The sequence below is a fragment of the Varanus komodoensis genome, unplaced genomic scaffold, assembly GCF_004798865.1.
Source record: "Varanus komodoensis strain SLA01 unplaced genomic scaffold, ASM479886v1 scaffold25, whole genome shotgun sequence".
Classification (NCBI taxonomy): Eukaryota; Metazoa; Chordata; class Lepidosauria; order Squamata; family Varanidae; genus Varanus; species Varanus komodoensis.
Window position 1 is genome coordinate 8,130,446 of NW_025335661.1, and position 20,384 is coordinate 8,150,829.

Genomic DNA, 20,384 nt, shown 5'->3' on the forward strand with positions numbered 1-20,384 from the left:
GGGCCCCAGTGTAGTGAGGCTGCAATCGAAGGATGACTAACCACAGAGTCAATTCATCAGGCAAAATGTGGTGGCCATCTCAGGCAGCAGACAATGGAGGCAGGAGTGAGAGCATTTCCCTGAGCTCTGCCCTCTCATATCCACTCTCTCAAGTCAGGGCCCAGCAGCTGCAATACTTGCCTGTGGTTAACCTCCCAAGCTGCCAGTCTTACCTGGATGCCTTCTCCTAATATGTCACAAAGAGCACCATTTGCAAGGGGCCCTGACAACACCAACAGAGAAGCAAGCTGCCAAAGCCAAGCACACACATCCTGCTCCACTGCTGAGTTGTGGCATTTGAGATGGCAGCAAGCAGGTCTTTTCTTTATGTGTGTCAGAAGCACCACAAATATAATAAAATGGCCATAACATGAAATGAAAGCAGTAGCCTATATATAAAATGCATATGCATAAATACCCATAAGCCTGCAGTCTATGTATAAATCTGTATAAATTCCAATATGGAAAGTAAGTTCATATTAACAGATCAGATAATTTTCACCCAATATTGGGCAATATCAGGGGCACTTGGAGCAGCTAACATCAGATCCTCCATCGTGCAGGTTGACGGAAACAGGTATACTACCTGTTGAAAAACTGTTGTTAGTTGTGAAGTTGTGTCCGACCCATCGCGACCCCATGGACAACATTCCTCCAGGCCTTCCTGTCCTCCACCATCCCCCAGAATCCACTCAAGCTCACACCAGCTGCTTCAGTGACTCCATCTAGCCACCTCCTCCTCTGCCATCCCCTTCTTCTTTTGCCATCTATTGTTCCCAGCATTAGGCTCTTCTCCAGGGAGTCCTTCCTTCTCATTAGGTGGTCAAAGTATTTGAGTTTCATCTTCAGGAACTGGCCTTCTAAAGAGCAGTCAGGGTTGATCTCCTCTAGGACTGACCGGTTTGATTGCCTTGCACTCCAAGGGACTCGCAGGAGTCTCCACCAGCACCACAATTCAAAGGCCTTAATTCTTCGGCGCTCAGCCTTCCTTATGGTCCAACTTTCACAGCCATACATTGCAACTGGGAAAACCATAGCCTTGACTATACACACTTTTGTCGGCAGGGTGATGTCTCTGCTTTTTGGTATGCTATCTAGATTTGCCATAGCTTTCCTCCCCAGGAGCAAGCGTCTTTTAATTTCTTGGAGCCCAGGAAAATAAATATTAACAGCTACTAAAATCTGACTGGGAGACAGATCACACTATATGCCAATAAAATTAGTTCAGGAGGCAGTTACACATAAGTACAGGAATCACTACACATACCTTTGGAGCCCCTAACTCCATATTCTCCTGGAGGACCATGCTGACCTGTTTGTCCTTCTTCACCTTTCATACCAGGAGCTCCCATTTCTCCTTCATTTCCTGGGAGTCCTGGGAAACCTTGCATGCCTTGTAATCCTTTGCTCCCTGTAAAGAAATATTAGTGTACACTGCAATTGAATACTGATGGACTGAATTATTAGATTTATATCAAAGAGAGCGATGAACCTTAAACTGGGAATTAAAGGTCCTTTGTTTTAGTGGTCCTTCAATTTTTAGCTGTGAGAGCAAGCGAAAGCTTGACACTGGAGTTTCTAAAGCCTTAACACTAGAAAGAGAGTACACATGGTCATACTAATCATGAGTCCAAGTCCTGACTGGCCCACCTCCTGGCTTCTAAAAGTCAAAGAAATATGAAAACAGATACTGTAAGTGCTATAGAGATACATGAATTGAAATGTAATAAGGACAGTTTTGTTTACTTGAACCTATACCTTTTTGTCCTGGAAGGCCTGGTAATCCATTTTCTCCTAGAAGACCTGGATTTCCTCTTAAACCTGGACGCCCATTTGGCCCTTGTATTCCAGGAAGTCCTGGCATGCCTTTCATTCCAGCTGGACCTGGTGCACCCATATCGCCTTGTGGACCTTTGATGCCCCGTAACCCTGAGAAGGAAACATGCAGCAAACCATAGTGCCCAAATCTTTCAGAAGTCCATGCAAACTGGTGCTTTTCTGAAGACCTTCAATTTGCTCCCCTGTACTCATAATGCTTGGATATGACAGGACTGGATAAGGATATGAGACTTGTTTTGAAAGTTTGAAAAAACAGGGTTTTGTAAATAAAATGTTGCAAGTGTCCTCCCACTGATAACCTGATCTTCGCAAAACCCTTTCTGAAAGGGTTTCAGAAAGCCCTACTCTTCAGGGCTTTCTACAGTCCCAACCATATACACCAGGGGTCCTCAAACTTTTTCACCGGGGGGGGCCAGTTGAAAGGTGCCAGTGGTGCGTGCAGGCTGGTGTGGGGGCAGGGTGTGAGGGGAGACACAGGCAGGTACACACCACAAGGCAGATGAACGAGGCAGCAGCTTGCTCGCTTGGAGGTCGTTTTCTCCAAGTGATCAAACCGCTGCCTCCCTGCATGCAGGGCAAGGTGGGCAGTGGTGGGCATGCATGTGGGCGTGGCAGGTCCAAATGGGCACGGCGGGCCACATAAATGGGCATGGCAGGCCAGATCCAGCCCCTGGGCTGTAGTTTGAGGACCCATGATATACGCAGAGAGGTATCTATAACATGCTGGGCACCACTGCAGTTTTAACCAATGTACTTCTGCATGCAAGGCCAGTGCAAGGAAGCCCTTTAATTTCTTTTAAATGTAGCAATGGATTCCCATGTTATATCTGGACCTGCTGCTTGTTGTGAAGGACCACAAAGCAGAAGGCACCTCCATCCCCAAACTGCATATGCTCAGTTCCTTAAATCAGCACTAATAGGATACTAGACACCACCCTGAATTAAAAACAAATGAATACACATTTGAATTAGAAGACCCCATGAAAGTTTGTTTAGAATAAAATTCCACTGATTGCTGTTTGTGCTAAGAGTCACACCTGTGGGCAGATGACAGCTCTGGAGAACCCTGGCAGAGTCCACACATAGACTGACAATGGCCCTGGGACGCCCACACCAGGCAATTTGGAGTCACCCTTTCCCCCAATGCTTCGGAGAGGTGTAGACAACACAGTGGCCTCAAGATGTTTTGAGCTACAGCTTGTCTAATCCTCAACCATTGCCCATGCTGGCTGTGATCCAAAACCCCAGGAGAGCTCATCCTTCAGGCCCTGCCCTGGTACAAAGCTACATTGAAGACGTTATGGGAAATTTAAAATGGCAGCCCCAAGTTGCCCTCAACTTGCTGACTATAACACTGCAGTCACCACCACGACATGGTGCCAAGAACTTCTTGTTGACTCAACATGACAGGCACTATTTATTCACAGAAAACATATGGACATATTTGCTCCAGCCCCAGCACTAATAGATAAGTTTTTTAGTTATGATATGCTTACCCATCAAGCCTGGTGGTCCAAAAGAGCCTGGAGGTCCTGGTGGCCCCTGCAAAATTTTGTCACAAGCCGGTCCAGGAGAGCCAGGATCTCCCATGACACCGAAGTCACCTTTTCTTCCTCTAAGACCTTTAGCTCCTGGAAATCCTGGTATGCCAGGCTGACCTGCACGGATATTACATTGTAAGCCAAAAGCAAAAAAACCAAACGAAATGAAACAATAGCCTTTCCCAGAAATGTTTAAGAAAAAGATCCCACACAGCAGGTGCCATGTCCCTCTAGAAATATTCCATGCCACCTACAAGGCCTCTGGGTCCCCTCTGTTCCATTCCCCCATAATAATGAGCCAGTGGACACAAAATCTGTCAAAATGTTATGGTAGTCAACCATAGCAAGAAAGGAGAGAAAAGCAATCAGAGGGAAAGTGCGTGCATAGGGCGAGGCAGTGACATTGGGAAGTGTTTCCAAAATGTGGCTAGCCATAGACCTCACAACAGCCATTTTGCGGTGGCACTTGTATTACCTCACTCTGATTCCATGCCTGGAGATACCTTATTCCTTGTTCACCACATTAATTGGCATTATAGTCTTCTCTTCTTTCCTGAGTTTAAGAGGACATTTCTCACTTCCTTGTGCTCTATTGTGACACTATGACCAAATGCATCCTAGAGTGGCTTCATGTTCTGGCTTTGTACCACTTCTGCCCCCCACCCGAAATCTTTCATAATAGTGGTAATGCTATCAGCATGCTGAAATATACTGCAGAAGATCTATATAAATGCAGCTATGCCTCAAGGAATGCAGATTTGTTGATAATGTTATCTGCTGCTTTTTCTTATATGGTTCGTTCTCATTCTCGTTCTACCCCTCCCCCCCCCGGTTAAAGTTGTTGCTGTTGTTGTGGATTAGATTTTTAGCCCACCCATTAGCCAAAATGACTCTCTGGTGTTTAAAGTTGTATTTGCAGAAGTGGCTGTGCAGCCACTTTCAGGAAAGTGCCCCATCCCTATAGTGCCACCCAGTAACACTATGCACAAATAACATAATCGGCAGAGCTTTTTGTGTTGTTTGAGTTTGTGGACACCTTTGCATGTGGTCTTTTGCACCTTTCAACCACTTTTACTAGAAATAATTTATTCATTTATATTTTCATGCTGCCCCTCCCCCATGCCCAATCATAGTTCAGGGATCCAAAGCTGCTTATGGCCAGTCAATCATCAGGAACAAATCCAAAGAAATACAGAATGAATGTACATAAGTGTGCCCCATACCTTGAAGCCCAGCAAAACCTGGGTCACCTCTTATGCCTGGTAAACCTGGCAAGCCTGGAAGGCCTGTATCACCTGGGTCTCCAGGAGGACCATAACTGATGTCCCCTGCAACACCTTTTGGACCTTTAAGTCCCGGAGGGCCTGGCAACCCTGGAGCACCATCGATGCTTGGACCTCTTTCACCTCTTTCACCTGGATCACCAGTCTCACCCCTAAAACCTGTGAATAATGAAAATGAGATAACATGGAATTTCACCTGTTACTGATGTATGTGTAAATTAAGAATGTAAAAAGAGCCCTGCTGGATCAGACATCCAGTCTCCAGCTTCACACAGTGACCATCCAGATTCTTATGACAAGCCCATAGCAAAAAGTTAAAGGAATAGTTTGCCTCCATTGTTTGTCCCTGAACAATGGGATAAATGGAGAGGCAAACAGTGTATGAATGTGGAGGTTCAATTTTGCCTTCACAACTAACAGACCTATTCTCCATTAATGTGTCTAATCCCTGAGAATTTAATCTAAATAATGCAGAATATTAAGAACAATTTGAGTGGTTCCTAACAAAGAAGAAATTGCTAGCAAGCCTATGGACACCCTGCATTATTGTGTATTTACTAAGATCATTTCTCATAGAATCGTACAGTTGGAAGTGGCCCAGCAGGCCATTGGGTCCAACTGCTTTCTCAATGCAGGACTCAAGTCACCCATCCTGATTTCAACCCGGCCTGACTCTACTTAGCTTCCAAGGTTAGGCAAGATCAGACACTTCAGGCTATACGGAAGCTAAACAGGACAACTCCTCCACCCAAATAAATTAAATAAATTTGAATTACAAAATTGGTCAAAGTTCTGTGAATCTATATTCAAATTATACATTGAAAATGTAGAACATGCCAGATCTGACTTACAAATGGATTAATTTTGAGTTTTGAAAATTTTAACCAGATTTGTTGGCAGCTGAGCAGAGAACCTTATAGACAGAAAGCATGTGCTACAATTTCTCCCTAGAACTGATTTTAATTATAACTACTCTATCTGCAGACTCCTGAGAGTTCCTTGGACTGCAAAGAGATCAAACCCGTCAATCTTAAAGGAAATCAACACTGACTGCTCTTTAGAAGGCCAGATACTGAAGATGAAACTGAAATACTTTGGCCACCTAATGAGAAGGAACAACTCACTGGAGAAGTCCCTGATGCTGGGAATGATTGACGGCAAAAGGAGAAGGGAATGACAGAGGTTGAGATAGCTAGATGGAGTCCGTGGGGAAGTGGGTGTGAGCTTGGGTGAACTCTGAGGGATGGTGGAGGACAGGAGAGCCTGAAGGAATGTTGTCCATGGGGTCATGATGGACACAACTTTGTGACTAACAACAACAATTCTATCTGCAGTAAAGGTTTATGGTTTTCACAAAGTACTGTGGGAAGTAAATAATATTTGAGGGTTATATACACTGGTTCCTGTATTACAGTTCTTGAATGTCCATATTTGAGAAAAGTCCCCTACCCTCTTTTTACTTACCTTCTGGACCAGGGTTGCCAGATCTTCCCGGTCTGCCTTGTTGACCTTTGGGGCCATCAAAACCATTGGGACCACATTGCCCAGGTTCACCTTGTACTCCTTTTGGACCTGAATAGAAAGACAGAATACAGACTTATTTTATTTATTTATTTATTTATTTATTTATTAAAACATTTTTATGCCGCCCCATTCGCCAAAGCCTCGGGGCGGCTTACAACCATAAATTAAAAGTAATTATAATATAAATTACAATAAATATAAACATTAAATTAAAAATACAAAAATACAATATAAAATAAGCCGCCCTGGCCAGATAACATCTAGTAATACTAACAGTTAAAATGCCGCTTGAATAAAAAGGTCTTCGCCTGGCGCCGAAAAACAAATAACGGCGCCAGGCGGACCTCTCTGGGGAGCGTGTTCCATAACTTAGGCGCCACCGCAGAGAAAGCCCTCCTCCGAGTACCCAACCTCCTAATTTCTTTCACGGAGGGTTCCCGGAGAAGGGCCTCTTTCGCTGATCTCAGGGGGCGGCCGGGCATGTAAGCGCTCCTTCAGGTAACCAGGTAACCACTTGTGCATGATTTGGTACAGAATACTTATTTGTCTATAGAATAAATAAAAAAATTAGAAGGATCTATTTTAAAAATACACAGGTTGCATTAAGAAGTATTTGTGTGGATGCTGCTAATTCAATTCATCTTGTGACTAATTTCTTCAATTAGCTACCTTGTCACTTTGTCTGCACTTGTGGCAAGTAGATTTACTACACCCCCATCTACAGATCTGTGGCATTTTTTAAAAGTTAAATGACCAGAAATCTGAGCAATCCTCATTTAATGTTACAGGATTACACAATCAAATGGCATGAATCATCTTAAGTGTTAACTGCATCTGTCTCTTGCTGTGTTAAGAATTTGCAATTTTCCTGAAAAATATACATTCTGGATCCACAAAATAAGAAATGGAATGGCTGGTATAATGAACCATCCTTATGAAGCAGCAATGGGGAGCCTATGGTTTTCCAAGTGTTGATGGACTTCAGTGCCCATCAGCTTCAGCCAGTATGGGCAATGCTCTGGAATTATGGGAGCAGTAGTCCAACAAACTTTGGAGGGCCAATGGTTCCCCACCTCTGTCCTAAAGTAGCTGCAATGAAAACTCAGTAACATCTCTACACCTTCTTAGCATTTGAAAGCCATCCAAAAGTAGCAAAATTTGTAAAGGTCCTCACAACAAAATACTACTACTACTACTACGTTCATAATAAGAATTTTATGAAATCAAATATGGAGACATTTAAGTCAACCTTTGGGTGTGTGTGGAGAAAAAAATATAGCACCAAATCATAGTTTTGCTACAATATTTAGTGAAGCAGTACAGAATATATTATTTTGGTACAGCAACGTCAAAATGCTTCTGAAACTCTGGTTTAAAACAAAATTTAGTTGTTGTTTTAAATTCTCTTGTTATGATACCACAAGACTTGATTCCCACTGACACAGCCTTATAAAGTGACACAATTTAATTTTTCACTATTGGTGCAAATTAGAACATAGAATGTCAGGGAGTGATCTAGTTCAGCTTGAAATTCTTGGCTATTGTTGAGGATGATCTTGCCTTTGCCTCATTGTTCTAATATTGAGACTTCTTACCCCATACTTTATAAGTTTTGATTACAGTGGTCTGATTTACTTCTATATAATTTGAAGTCTGCTGCTTCTTTGCAAGGAATAAAACTTCACTTCTGTAGTTGTACCTGCTATGCCTTTTAAACCAGGTTCACCTGGATGCCCAGGATATCCTGTTGCATATGGACTAATGCCACCTAGAAGCAAAAAAGAAATGCAATTTCTAATATTTATGTGATTCTCCTAAGCAATTGACTCATCAGAAGTTCTATTAACTGACTGAAAACTAGTTGTAAACTTTCAGTGCCCTGTAATCATGACAGCAAAAAGATTTTTTTCTTGCAATTGTCCCAAAGAAAAATTAAGACTGCAATCCTAGGCACACATATTTGGGAGTATGTCCCTACTACAGATGGCTTGGAAAGGCCCCTTTAGCTAGACCATTTTACCAGGGTTCAAGGAAAGGATATCTACCTTTCTCAATCAGTTGTCTCTGTCAAAGCTTAAAGGCCAGGCCATTTGAATGACAGCATTGCAATTCAGATGCTCTGACTGAAGTCATAAAAGGTCAAGTGTCTTTTCTTAGCAAATCTATTGACTAGCAAATTGCTCAGGTGCCTAAAAATGAAGAAACTTCTAATTTCACATCAAAGCAAGGGATGAGAGATTACTGGATAGTCAGCAGTCAACAAGATATTCTTCTGGAATCTCCACCCAGGCAAGGAGATATATTCCACTGGGAAAGGAAGTTGGGGGTCTTTATCTCTAGCAGCACTAAGGGCAACTCTCCCAGGAAGTGGAAGAGCTTGAGGCAAGCATCCAAGGAGATTTCACCAAGGTTTTCCTCCAGTACAAGTGCTAGAGGTAGTTTTCCTCAAAATCGGGGGAAGACCTGACACAGGTACCAGGAGAACTTCTCCACCAAGACCATGGGTGCTCAAAGAACTAGGTAGACAGCTTAGCACAGGCAGTGCTAGGTAGACTGGATTTTCTGTTGTTGTTTGCCATTGAAGTCCCCCTTAGTGCTTTGAATCTGACAACACTTTTTCCTATTATTTATTTTTCATTAATCCCGTTACCCTGTTTTACTAAAACCCAGACTGTGTACTTTGGGGGTACAAAGTGGGAGGCTCACAAAGATGTTTTCCATATTATCACTCATACTGATGCTGAGTTGACAACCATATTACACAGAATGATCTGAGTAAAGCCTGTAACCTAACTGTGGTCCCCTAAAGGGTTTGCAAAGAAGCCCACATAAGACCCCAGTAGGATCCTTGGCCAGTTGTTCCCAAGGAGTCGAGTATGCTTGGGGACCAAGTTTATTTTACTTTCAGCAGTGGCAGTTGACGTGCTGCCCTAAGCCTTGCTCTTGAAAGGGTGCTTATGGGTGCCAGGTCACCACCCGCTGAATGGTCACACTGGTAAACACAGAGTAAACCTGCATATAATGTAGAGACGTTTTATTCTCACTAGGGCACTGTACAGAATACACCACCTCAATGAGCCATGTTTCTTTGACTGTTTTCCGTGTTAGCGACATTACCTTTCTGACCCTTTGGGCCAGGTGGTCCTCTCATACCAGGGTTTCCAGGATTTCCTGGTAGACCCTGGACACCTTGAGGGCCCTGAATTCCAAAACCTGGTGGTCCCATGGGCCCTCTTGAACCAGGAAGTCCAGGTGGCCCAGAGAATCCTTTATCACCTGGAATACCTCTTCCATCATCACCCTGCCAATAATTAATACAAATATAGGAAGTGATCAATAATTAAGCAGCACTGCATTCAAACAGATTCCAAGTCCTATCTAGATGCAGTCAACTCTCATGGAAATGCAGCCCTTGGGGAAACAACAGTTTTCCAGCTGATTCAGAGCACTGTTGCATTTGTGATAGTCCAGTGATGCAGGATAACTTCAACAATGACAAACTCAAAATAGTTCCTGTATCAGACTCAGCTCCGGAGGGAGGGAAAGAAGGCGATGTCAAGGCCTAAACAAGGCAACCCTTCATATGGATCACACCAGCAGGATCCAGTGGCGCTCAGACAACTGTGCAATCACAATAGATCAGAAAGTTTCTACTGTGGCTGGCGGTCACTTTTAACTGATACATGCCTATTGTTGTTAAAGGGCTTTTTTTCATCTAGTGGCTCTCTCTCTACTTTTTTTTCTTTTGTGGGCAAATTTGAGTGGTGGTGGTACAACATCCTCAATTTCTGCCTACAATTCCTTGGATTGCCTACAGGACAGAATCCTGACATTATAAGGAACTCAGCCCTATCCTAGCAGCTTCTTCTTAGTTCCTACAGATAAAAAAGGAATTTGGTCCACAGGCTGTTTAATATCACATGATATTTAATATCTATATGAAGTTACTGGGTCACATGCGAATGTGAACTGAGGTGCCATCAATATGGGGATGACCCCCAAGCTCTACCTCTCCATTTAATCAAGTAGATGGAAGGTAGTGCTAATGTGGAAGGCCTGAGTAGGGTAATGGACTGGATGAATACCAACAAACTAAACCTGAATTGAGACAAGATGAGTACTATAACAGGAGCTTCATCTGCTTTGTAAGTGGTGATCAAACTGTCCTTGAGAATGTTGCATGTCTCCTAAAAGATAAGGCATGCAGCTTGGAGGTTCTCCTGGATTTATTGTGGTTACCTGGATTCTGTGGCCCCTACGCAGCCTCTAGTGTATCGCTGGGTTGTTTGGCTTCCCAGCACCAAGGTCAGAAAATCACTTCTACCTCAGCACTGAGGATCTGTGTGCACAGTGCCCTTCTCCATCCTCACAGCAAGCATGAAAAGAAATGTGCTAACTGCCTCTTTGAAGGCAGAACCTCAGAAAAGGGGTTTAGGGGCTGGGGAAGAAACAAGATGGGTGCTACCAAGGTACAACATAGTCTCTCTTCCATAGTTTGATGGCTGAAATGAACCATGAGCTTGCCTGAAGAGCAGCAGAAGCATTGCCTAGGATGCCCACAATCCTCTATGTTCTCTGAGTATTATGAGTATCCCTGTAGGACTGTGTCCTTAAAGACCAAAACCATCCCTTTGAACAGTGTCAGTTATAGGTGAGCAAGCAAATTGGTCAGTGTGCTGGAAATCAAACTGAAGCTGAAGCCCGTTTTTTTTTTTTTTTGCTCTTTTCCAATCCTTTACAAACTAGAATATTTTTCTTCTTCCAGCAGTTCTTCCTGCTGAACTTCCAAATATGCACAAATGTACTCAAGATGAAACAGTTGTTCAGCTACTAGTTTGCTTCTTCATTTCTAGAAAATAAATGAGAATTTGATTTATAATGAAAGACAAAGAAGATGGTCAGACATACTTGAACCCCCTTTTCACCAGGCAATCCTGGGGCTCCATTCTTGCCAGGAATGCCATTTTTTCCAGGAAATCCAGGCTCTCCTTGGGCACCTCTTTGTCCTTTTATTCCTTTTAAAATAATGAAAAGATTACACTCCATATCTGAAGAATATATTTGCATGCTTTCTGTATGTGGCTTCTGGAATGCTTCAAATAAGACCATAAAGTTGGCTAAACTGATAATAGGGCTATATTGTGTTATATTTACAAAGGGCTATATTACAGTACCTAACATTTTATTTGTTTGTTTGTTTGTTTGTTTATGGATATTTCTAGCCTGCCCAATCACTTTTGTCTCTGGATGACTCACAGCAAAACATGTGGATAATAGACATATTTCTCACTAATAACTGTTCAAATATCATTTTTGAATGGCAAACATTTTATATTTGTACAAGATAATTATATGCAAGAACTATGAAATGTCTGTGCAATGATACCCTAGCAATGAGAAGAATGAGTACATGGCAACATTTTAAACCTATGGATGCTCTTATAATGAACTAAGATGAGAAGCAGAACAATGGAAAGATCTAGAGACATTTGTCAAAACAGAAGCAAATATCTTTGGACAGCAAGGGCAGTGAAAGGTTTAGACTTAGTAGTGTCTGGTTGCAGAGAGAGAAGTGTCTCTGCATGGGTAGAATGGAAAACACTCCAGTGCCTGGACCATGGTTTAGCTAGTGAATGAATGAATGAGATAATTTGTATGTTAGAAAAATTCTGTGATTCCGGCTTTCAACTCCCTGCCCCCCGTCCCCCGCCCACCACCACCACCACCACCACCACCACCATCATGCTGCCTAAAGCAAGTTGCTTCACCTTGCAGGCAGAACTGGTCCTGCCTTATTGCTTCCTTTTGCATTGTTTATTTTTGATTCCTTCCTGCTTTCAGATAAACAAATCAAGATCAAACCATAATTTCTTGGTTAAATATATATGCAAGGTGTGGTTTAAACAAACTTTTACAGAAGCATCAAAGCCAGGGAGAGGCATAATGGTTGCAGACATACATGACAAATATTTTCAGCTTTTGGGGGGTTTTTGGGGGGGTGAGGTGGGGTTGAGCTAAGATTACATCTGAACCAGAGCTTTTCCATTAATATGCTGTATGTCCTCAACACATTTTTCCTGTTTTTCTACTACACAATCTCTAGATTCACTGTCATAAGGAGAATAGCACAACCCCACATTTAAAAACCTGTTTTCTTTCAAATTATTTAAAACAAATAACAAACTTTGCTTGTTCTACTTGCCAGACAGAGAAGAGCAACTAGATGGTGACAATGTTGTTTATAACACTAAAAAGAACTGCAAGTAGGCAAAGATAACCACACTGTAAATTTCTCATATCAAATCAAACTCCCAGACTCCCTCCTTCCCTTCCTCAGCCATACTGTCTGTCTCTTCCACTCTTATTCCCCTCCTTTTCCCAGGTTAATCCATGGGTTGTTTTGTAACAAAGCTTCCTGTTCACTGGCACAATATCATGCAAAATTTGGAAATACTAGAACAAGCAGCCCTATATATCAAGAAAAATACTGTGGTCCCATATTTACCTTTGATCTTAACTCTAGCTGAGTCACCTTTATCTCCTTTTTCTCCCATCAGCCCAAATGAGCCTGGCATTCCCTTTAAAATTAAAGACATGAAAGTTAAGTTCCAGTAGTTCATCCCTCGAACTAATAGCAGAGACTGCCTCCTAGGAAATCTGTGCTTTTCAGGCTGACAACACTAGCCATGCAGGTGATATTCTGAGTTTCCAATCCTGCCTTGCCTGCAAACGCTCATGACTTGTTCTCATGACATGCTGATCTACCACACCACATGGAAAGTAATAGTGTCACCTGATGAGATAAAACTTCAATTACGGTTGTGGTGGGGAACTATATAAGATACATTAATTTACCTCTTGGATATTAGAATGTGGTATATTGTTTGCAGTTACTCACGAGGGAGCCTGGTTGTCCCATTGCACCAGGTAAGCCTGGATTGCCTCTTCTTCCAGGTTTTCCAGGTGATCCCATCTCTCCTTTTCTTCCAGGAACACCTGGTGGACCTCGTATGCCAGGTACCCCAGAGGGACCAGGACCACATGAGCAGTCTCCTGGACTGCCTGCATTGGCACAAAGAGCAAGTTTGAGCAAGTTACATGAAGCCAATTAGAAAGTAAATGAATAGTTAACTGCATCTTTTAGATATTCACGGTTAAATCACATGACATGCCAGGTGAAGTATTTGCTTGGTAGGAGATACTTGCCTTTCTCTCCTTTTCCACCTCTTTCTCCAGGTGGTCCCCTTTGGCCTTTAGTTCCAGGTGGTCCAGAGGATCCTCTCCCATTGCAAGCCACACCTTGATGTTTTACAAATGACACAGTTTATGATATACATTTTCCATATCTGTCTCCATCCATTAAGACATCTCAATTGGCTGAGTCATGTTCTGGAATTAGCTGCATAGCTGAAGGATCAGATAACTACAATAGCTGAGGCTGACTGGTTGGTGTCCCCTCCCCCTCCTAACCTAATATACAATTTGAGGCCATCTATCCAACCATTTATTTATTTACTTATGCATTTGCATGCCATATCATAGCCCAAGGACTCCCTGGGCAGCTCACAAGAAAACAGGAACAATAACGTGTCATGACCATAACAGCATAAAATGAAAACTATTTATTTTAATAGCTATTATAATCTATTATCATTTTATAGCTATTATCATCTATTTTCCCTGCAACTTGGGAGGAACACTTAATTATGTTCATCATGCAGTTTTGCAGTATAGGTACATAATCTCTCACTACAATTTTCAAGCAAATGTTGCTGCAAATGTAGAATTAATGCATTATACTGCACTAGAGGAAGCGGGGTTTTGAAAGGATGGAATAATTAGATGCCTTTTCTCAAACTGAGCTTAAATTACCTCTCCAATTTCTCCACACTATTTGTAGGCAGAACACCTGGGAGAACTATTACACCAGGTTTTTCCACAGACAGAAGAAATCAAGTTTCTTGAGGTTGGGGGCTTACTATTAGCAGTCTCAGTCTGTTTCCCGCTCTCTCTCAGCCTCTCTCAGCCACTGCAAGTAGCAGAAGCAGTGACTGCCACTATTTTGCATCCCCTAAACTGCCTCAAACCAAGCATCATTCTGCCTTTAGATTACCATGTGTAAAATAATTGCACCACTTATATATGATCCCTGATACTCCACAGTCCAGACAATATAAATGATATCGCATCCTAGTTAAATGCAAATCCTGTTGAGAATGTTAGTGGAAACGTGATCTGCTTTTAGCAGTCCCCTTGCCAATATGCTGGAAATTATTAACAACTACTATTCTCATGCAGTCCTTTAGATATTTTGCATTTCTTACCAGGTGCTCCAGGCAAGCCCTGGCTTCCTCGTATTCCTGGTAAACCTGGCACTCCTGGAGACCCCGGCTTTCCCGCAGCTGCTTCAGAGACACCAGGGACACCGGGGTCACCATGCAAGCCTTGAGGTCCTTGTACTCCTAACGTGCCTCTAGGACCAGGGAGACCTACAGAAGAAAGGGGGAAGAGTGACTTGTGGACCTTGCAACAGGAAGTGAAATGAAACTGGAATCTTCATTGTGAGTGTAGAGGGTGACATCTGAAATGCAAGGGGTTTTTTTGTTATGTTTTATTTAATATGGTTAATTTATCCATTGTTCTCATATCAACTATTTTAAATGAACACTCTGTAAGTATCACATAGTTCAGAAATATCATAGTTCAGTATCACATAGCTCAACTAAAATCTAAACAATTTCTCTTCACTTTCTGGGTGTGTAGTGGTTAAGAGCATGGGACTGGGACTCAGACGACCTGGGTTCTAGTCCCCGCTCAGCCATGGAGCCAACTGGGTGACTTTGGGCCAGTCACACTCTCTCAGCCCAACCTACCTCACAGGGTTGTTGTGGGGATAAGATGGAGGAGGAGAATGATGTAAGCTGCCTTGAGCCCTTTGTAGGGAAAAGGCAGGATATAAATCGATAAATAAATCGATAAAAAAATTGCTCCCTAAACTGAAATGCAAATGCTACTATACATTATTTTTACCTCTGTCATCCCAACCTTAGGGGAGGAAGTAAAGGTGATAAGATGACTTTTATCCCTTAAATAACACAAGTAAATGATTTCTTACTGGCTCCATCTTCTCCTTGCCTTCCTCTCGCACCGGCAGGGCCTCTCAGCCCATCGGCTCCCACACTTCCAGCTGGGCCATAGTCGCCAGGATCCCCTTGAAACCCTATAAGAAATTATTGAAAGTGTGTGTTTTTTCTAAGTTGAATGCTTTTTTTTAATCAAATAGACACTATTTCATGCTAGTGCGACCTTTTACTCCAGTCTGCGGTGTTCCTCGTGGTCCTGGTGCACCTGGCTTTCCACTCTCTCCAGGATCTCCCTGTAAAAATGATCAGATTTCTCACAATGTGTGGTGGAAAAAGAATAAATTATGGACCAGACTAAGCAGTAGAATAGTGTATGATTGTGTTCTCTACTCTCCTATGAGAAGGTGTGGCCCCCATTCGGATTGGAACTGTGGCACTTCAAAAGACTTGTTCCCCCAAATCCCTCCCCTCACCATCCCGGGATTAAAAGTAGCAGAAAAGTCTACACTGAGTTTTACTTCCACACCATCCCCAGGAGAAATTTCACTCTGAAAGTGGGTGAGAGGAAATGTAAACTTTCTTCTCTTGAAGCACCACAGTCCTGGACAAATGTCCCATGTGTCCCAGAGAGTACAATTACTATATGTGATGATCAAAATATTTCATTTACTGTTCTGACTCTGAAATATAATGGAGACCCTTTGTGCTGCTATTAAATAGCATGTATTCAGTTTAAACTTGATATAAACCCAAACATAAAATGACTTCTCTATTTGCCAGCTGACCTTAATGCCTGCAAAGCCATATTGTCCAGGAAATCCAGCAATTCCAGGTTCACCCTAGAGAAACAACACATATAAATGGCTTAATTCGCTTTACCTTAAGCCTTGATTGACAATATTTGTGGTGTCAGACACCGACTACAGCCACTTTGTATGTGAGGTGTAGGGCTACAGCTCCCATTCCCCTAACCAGCAGGTAGTCCTATGCATCTGGAGGGCTCCAGATTGAAGAAGGCTGATGTAGATGTCCAGACAATTTTACATTTTACTAAATAAATGAATTCTTTTACTCTATCAACTGATTAATCCATGAAGATAATTTTGTTCAAGAACCTTAATCACCGGCACTGTAGTTTTAAAATATTATACCTTCCTTCCTGGAGAACCTGGAGAACCGTAAGAACCAGGACTTCCCTACAGTCAAAAGAGAGACAAAAAGCTATAATACTGGATATTTTAATACTATTTAAGAATACAGTGGCTCAGATACATTCTTCCTTTGCTTGTGTAAGATGCCACCACTTGGCTAAGTCTCCTTTCCCCCATTTATTTATTTTATTAGATTTTTTTTTTTTTTTAGTCTACCCCATTAACCACAAGGCTCCCTGGGCATGTTACACTTGTCCACTAAGCCCCATCCTGTGTTGTTTGGAAAGGACTCCTGACCTTCAGGGGGTGCAGCATTTGCTGTGGGGAGCAGGTGATAGAAGAATCTCCTTTTAAGAGCTTCTTTTCACTGAGTGTTTGAACGACTGGACTTACTAGAAGTAAATTCAAATGAAATGTGTACATCGAATGTACATATGCATAATGATCCAACTCTAGCTAAAATGGGTTGCATTTAAACCCTTTTAAAAGAATGTGACAACTAACTTTTCCCATTAGTTTCAATGGGACTTAGCCATGGCTACTGCTAGCATTATGCGTGGATCCAGTGATTCTATGGTGTAATTCAGTTCCCAGTAGTAGTTCCAATCCAATGCTGTTTAGATGCACATAAAGACTTTTTTGTGGAAAAAAACATGAGAAGAAGCTGCTCCAATTGACTTCAATGTCAAGGAAAATTTCCCATACATCATGTTAAGGGATGTAATTTAATTTAAGTGCAATTTCTGCCACAGATCTATACTAAAAATGTTCTAAAAGATTTGGTGTATCTCTAATAAAACACTGATGTTATATTCTTTAATTACTAATGACTGGGAGACAATGAAAAATAAGAGGTAATTTGAAGAACACAATTAACAAGAATTCTACTTAGAACACTCAAGATGTTTTATAACAGAAAAACTATGATAACAACAAATGAGGCAATCAGTGTCTAGTGAAAGGCTTTGCCTAAGTGAGCTACACCTAAATATTAACATTCCAAACTCAGTCACTCCAAATCTAAGGTAGTAATTCAAATTCCTAGGATATATCTGTATATGTCACACAAAAATATTCTGTACAGTCATACAAAAATATTCTTGCAACTCATATAACAAAAATAATTTGAAACATTGCCCAATTCTTTTAAATTTTATTTATTTATTAGAACATTTCTATGCCACCCCTTGCCGAAGCCTCTGCAATCAATAAGAGAATACAATAATACACTGCAATCAATAAGAGAATACAAAGAAAATGTCTTAGAAGCCCAAAAGATCCTTTATATATTCAGATTAAATTATTCCAGGATCTGTGAATTTAGAATGTACAATTATATGACACATGAGCTACAGTTCAGCTTCATGCAGAGGGCAAAGTCAAAGCATGATATTTATCTCGAACAGCATGTGCCCACACATATATATGCACCAAATATTGCACAGCCTACCTATTTTGAAACTTAAGGAAGTCAAAACTTAAGGACCATCTGCTCTCATAAAAAGTCTAAAATTCTACCTGATGTGCATAGATTATTGGGCATTGCTAAGGTAGGCTGATGTTGTTATTTCTTAAAATAATATTTGAAATAGAGCTCCAACAGATTTTTGCAGAAACTGATACAATGAAGTATATAATTTATTTATATAAATTTAATTTATACTGTTCATTTATATTATTCTATGGAAGTTTATTTATGGATGTGAGCCACCCTGAGGCTTCAGCGAATGGGGTGGCATAGAAGTCTCCTAAATTAAATAAATAAATAAAACAGAAAGTAGAGTATAATATTATGTTGATAATATGAAATATTCTAGAATGGTCAAATAGCCCTTCTGTAAGTAACATGGTAGTGGAAATTGCATTTTTAAAATTCCTTACCAACATTCCAGGAAGACCAGGAATCCCCTTTTCACCCTTTTCTCCATTTCTGAATTCTCCCTGTTATTGTGTAAAACAAATCAGTTAAATAGCAGGAGGGCAGATAGACAGATAGAAGGATGGGACCCAAGTGCTGGCTTTGCCCTTGGCATCACCCAGCTCAGCTTCTCTTGCTCCTACCATCAGAAGGTGCCCAATTGTTGAGTACAGACACCTGAAGAGGAGCTGCTATGTGTGAGCAGCTGCATAGCACATTGCTAGAATACAGATGCTCACAGTCCTTTGGATGACAAGGTTCAAGGTTCTATCTAAGGAGGGTTGGCTGAAGAAATTCAGATAGTAAGAATGAAAGATCTGGGTAGAATCCTGTTGGGAGCTTATGCCATTTCTCTCCTTGTGCTGGAAATAGAACCCAGACTTTGGGTTCCCATCTGGAAATAGAGCCCAGACTTTGTAGAATCAAGACGTAATGCTCCCAGGAGCAACCAGAACTGAGCAAAAAATGCTCATTTTGGGAATGGAGTAAGTCAGTGGAGCTCGCATAAGCTAGCACAGGTGTGAAGGGCCTCATCCAGATCAGGCCTGAAGCAGTGACATATATTTAAACTCCCCTCTCCCATCCACCAGGTTCCCTATCTAATTTAGAGGGGCCATGTTTGCTTTTTTTACTTCTTAACACACACACAATGGCTAATAGTTCCATCCAGCTTAACCCTGCTAGTCTGCAGCTGTGTTCTAGCCCAGGACTGAGTAGCCAGAGACAGGTCTAAGAGAAGCACCACTCACTGTTTTGGGCCCAGGTATTTTTCTCCATTATCTAATTCACTGGCTTCCCCTGCCCAATTACATAAACCTCCCACCCCCAAGCAGTTTCCATGTAATGAGGGAATGCACAGCTAACCAGGAAAAGCTACTTCTCAGCATGAAACTTTACTTCCCAAGTTAGTCATGGGAATGAAAAGCTAAGATGTACACTATGAAGAGCATTCATATGTAAAGGGTGTGTCACTTACTTTTCGGCCAGGCAACCCTTTGGAGCCAATTGATCCAGGAATTCCTTTTACACCCTAAATATTAAATAAGTTTACGTAAAATACTCATTTGCTTTAAAATACTTGTTTACTTAAAATACTATTTTGTGTTGTCTTCCTTTTAGAAAAATTAAAACACAAAAGGGAGGCCTATCATTAATACATTTTTTTTGCAAATTTGCATGGAATTAGCAATTGTCTAAGTGAAGGAAAATATTGTCTTAACTATGGGTGCTGTGAAAGTGATGCACAACATAGAAGGATGAATTTGCATCATCCGTTTTGCACAGCATACTGCAAGCATGCTCTACTATTCTGTCATAGCTACAGCCACCTGTAGAATTAGGTATCGAGGCCAAGATCCCAGCTACTCAAGATGAAATTAAATTTCACACTGAAATTTACTGAAACTTCAAAATAGTTTATAATGTTTCACATATGGGACATTGCTGAACAACAGAGTCATAATTTGCATACCTTTTCTCCCTTTAATAGTTGAGAACCAGGAGGTCCAACTAATAATGGCTGCCCTGGCGATCCAGGCGGTCCTATATCACCCTAAAGGCCATCGAAAGATTAAGCTGAGTGAATCACATCATGAAGTTGTTGCACAGCACAAAATACACAGTTGAAGGCATGATCCCTGCAAACTCCTCCATAAGCCACTGCTTTTTTGTGCTTCTTCACATGTAAAATATACTCAAACTAAAAAGCTATAGTTACAACTTCTCATGCAGGTTTCATGATGAGAAACACTTTTGTGTGGGAATATGAAGCTGTGGGTGTCCATGAGAAATTAATACATTAATATGTTTCTTCCTAATTTTTTAGTATTGTGGTGCATTTTCGACTGTGTTTTAATGGGTTGTTGTAAATCACCCAGAGAGCATCGGTTCTTGGGTGGTACAGAAGTTAAATAAATAAAGATATAAAAGTTCCTCAGTACAACTGAGAACCAGCTTGTAGGGACTAGGACCACTTCTCATAGAATACAGCCTTCCAAGATTGTTGT

General features: G+C 41.5%; 1 protein-coding gene across 1 annotated transcript in view; it reads right to left on the bottom strand.

The window, feature by feature from the left end:
• The window catches only part of COL4A4 (collagen type IV alpha 4 chain), a 72,335-nt gene that overhangs the window by 24,373 nt on the left and 27,578 nt on the right, over positions 1 to 20,384 (bottom strand). Inside the window, exons 12-30 of the mRNA XM_044432834.1 lie at positions 19,850 to 19,930; positions 19,355 to 19,408; positions 18,342 to 18,401; positions 16,461 to 16,505; positions 16,095 to 16,148; positions 15,533 to 15,602; positions 15,342 to 15,446; positions 14,551 to 14,715; positions 13,429 to 13,525; positions 13,125 to 13,284; positions 12,732 to 12,804; positions 11,135 to 11,241; positions 9,344 to 9,527; positions 7,926 to 7,994; positions 6,167 to 6,274; positions 4,643 to 4,861; positions 3,375 to 3,536; positions 1,798 to 1,968; positions 1,307 to 1,450 (exon numbers count right to left, since the gene is read on the bottom strand). Coding sequence (XP_044288769.1) covers positions 1,307 to 1,450; positions 1,798 to 1,968; positions 3,375 to 3,536; positions 4,643 to 4,861; positions 6,167 to 6,274; positions 7,926 to 7,994; positions 9,344 to 9,527; positions 11,135 to 11,241; positions 12,732 to 12,804; positions 13,125 to 13,284; positions 13,429 to 13,525; positions 14,551 to 14,715; positions 15,342 to 15,446; positions 15,533 to 15,602; positions 16,095 to 16,148; positions 16,461 to 16,505; positions 18,342 to 18,401; positions 19,355 to 19,408; positions 19,850 to 19,930 — 2,128 coding nt within the window. The remainder of the gene's footprint in view (positions 1 to 1,306; positions 1,451 to 1,797; positions 1,969 to 3,374; positions 3,537 to 4,642; positions 4,862 to 6,166; positions 6,275 to 7,925; positions 7,995 to 9,343; positions 9,528 to 11,134; positions 11,242 to 12,731; positions 12,805 to 13,124; positions 13,285 to 13,428; positions 13,526 to 14,550; positions 14,716 to 15,341; positions 15,447 to 15,532; positions 15,603 to 16,094; positions 16,149 to 16,460; positions 16,506 to 18,341; positions 18,402 to 19,354; positions 19,409 to 19,849; positions 19,931 to 20,384) is intronic.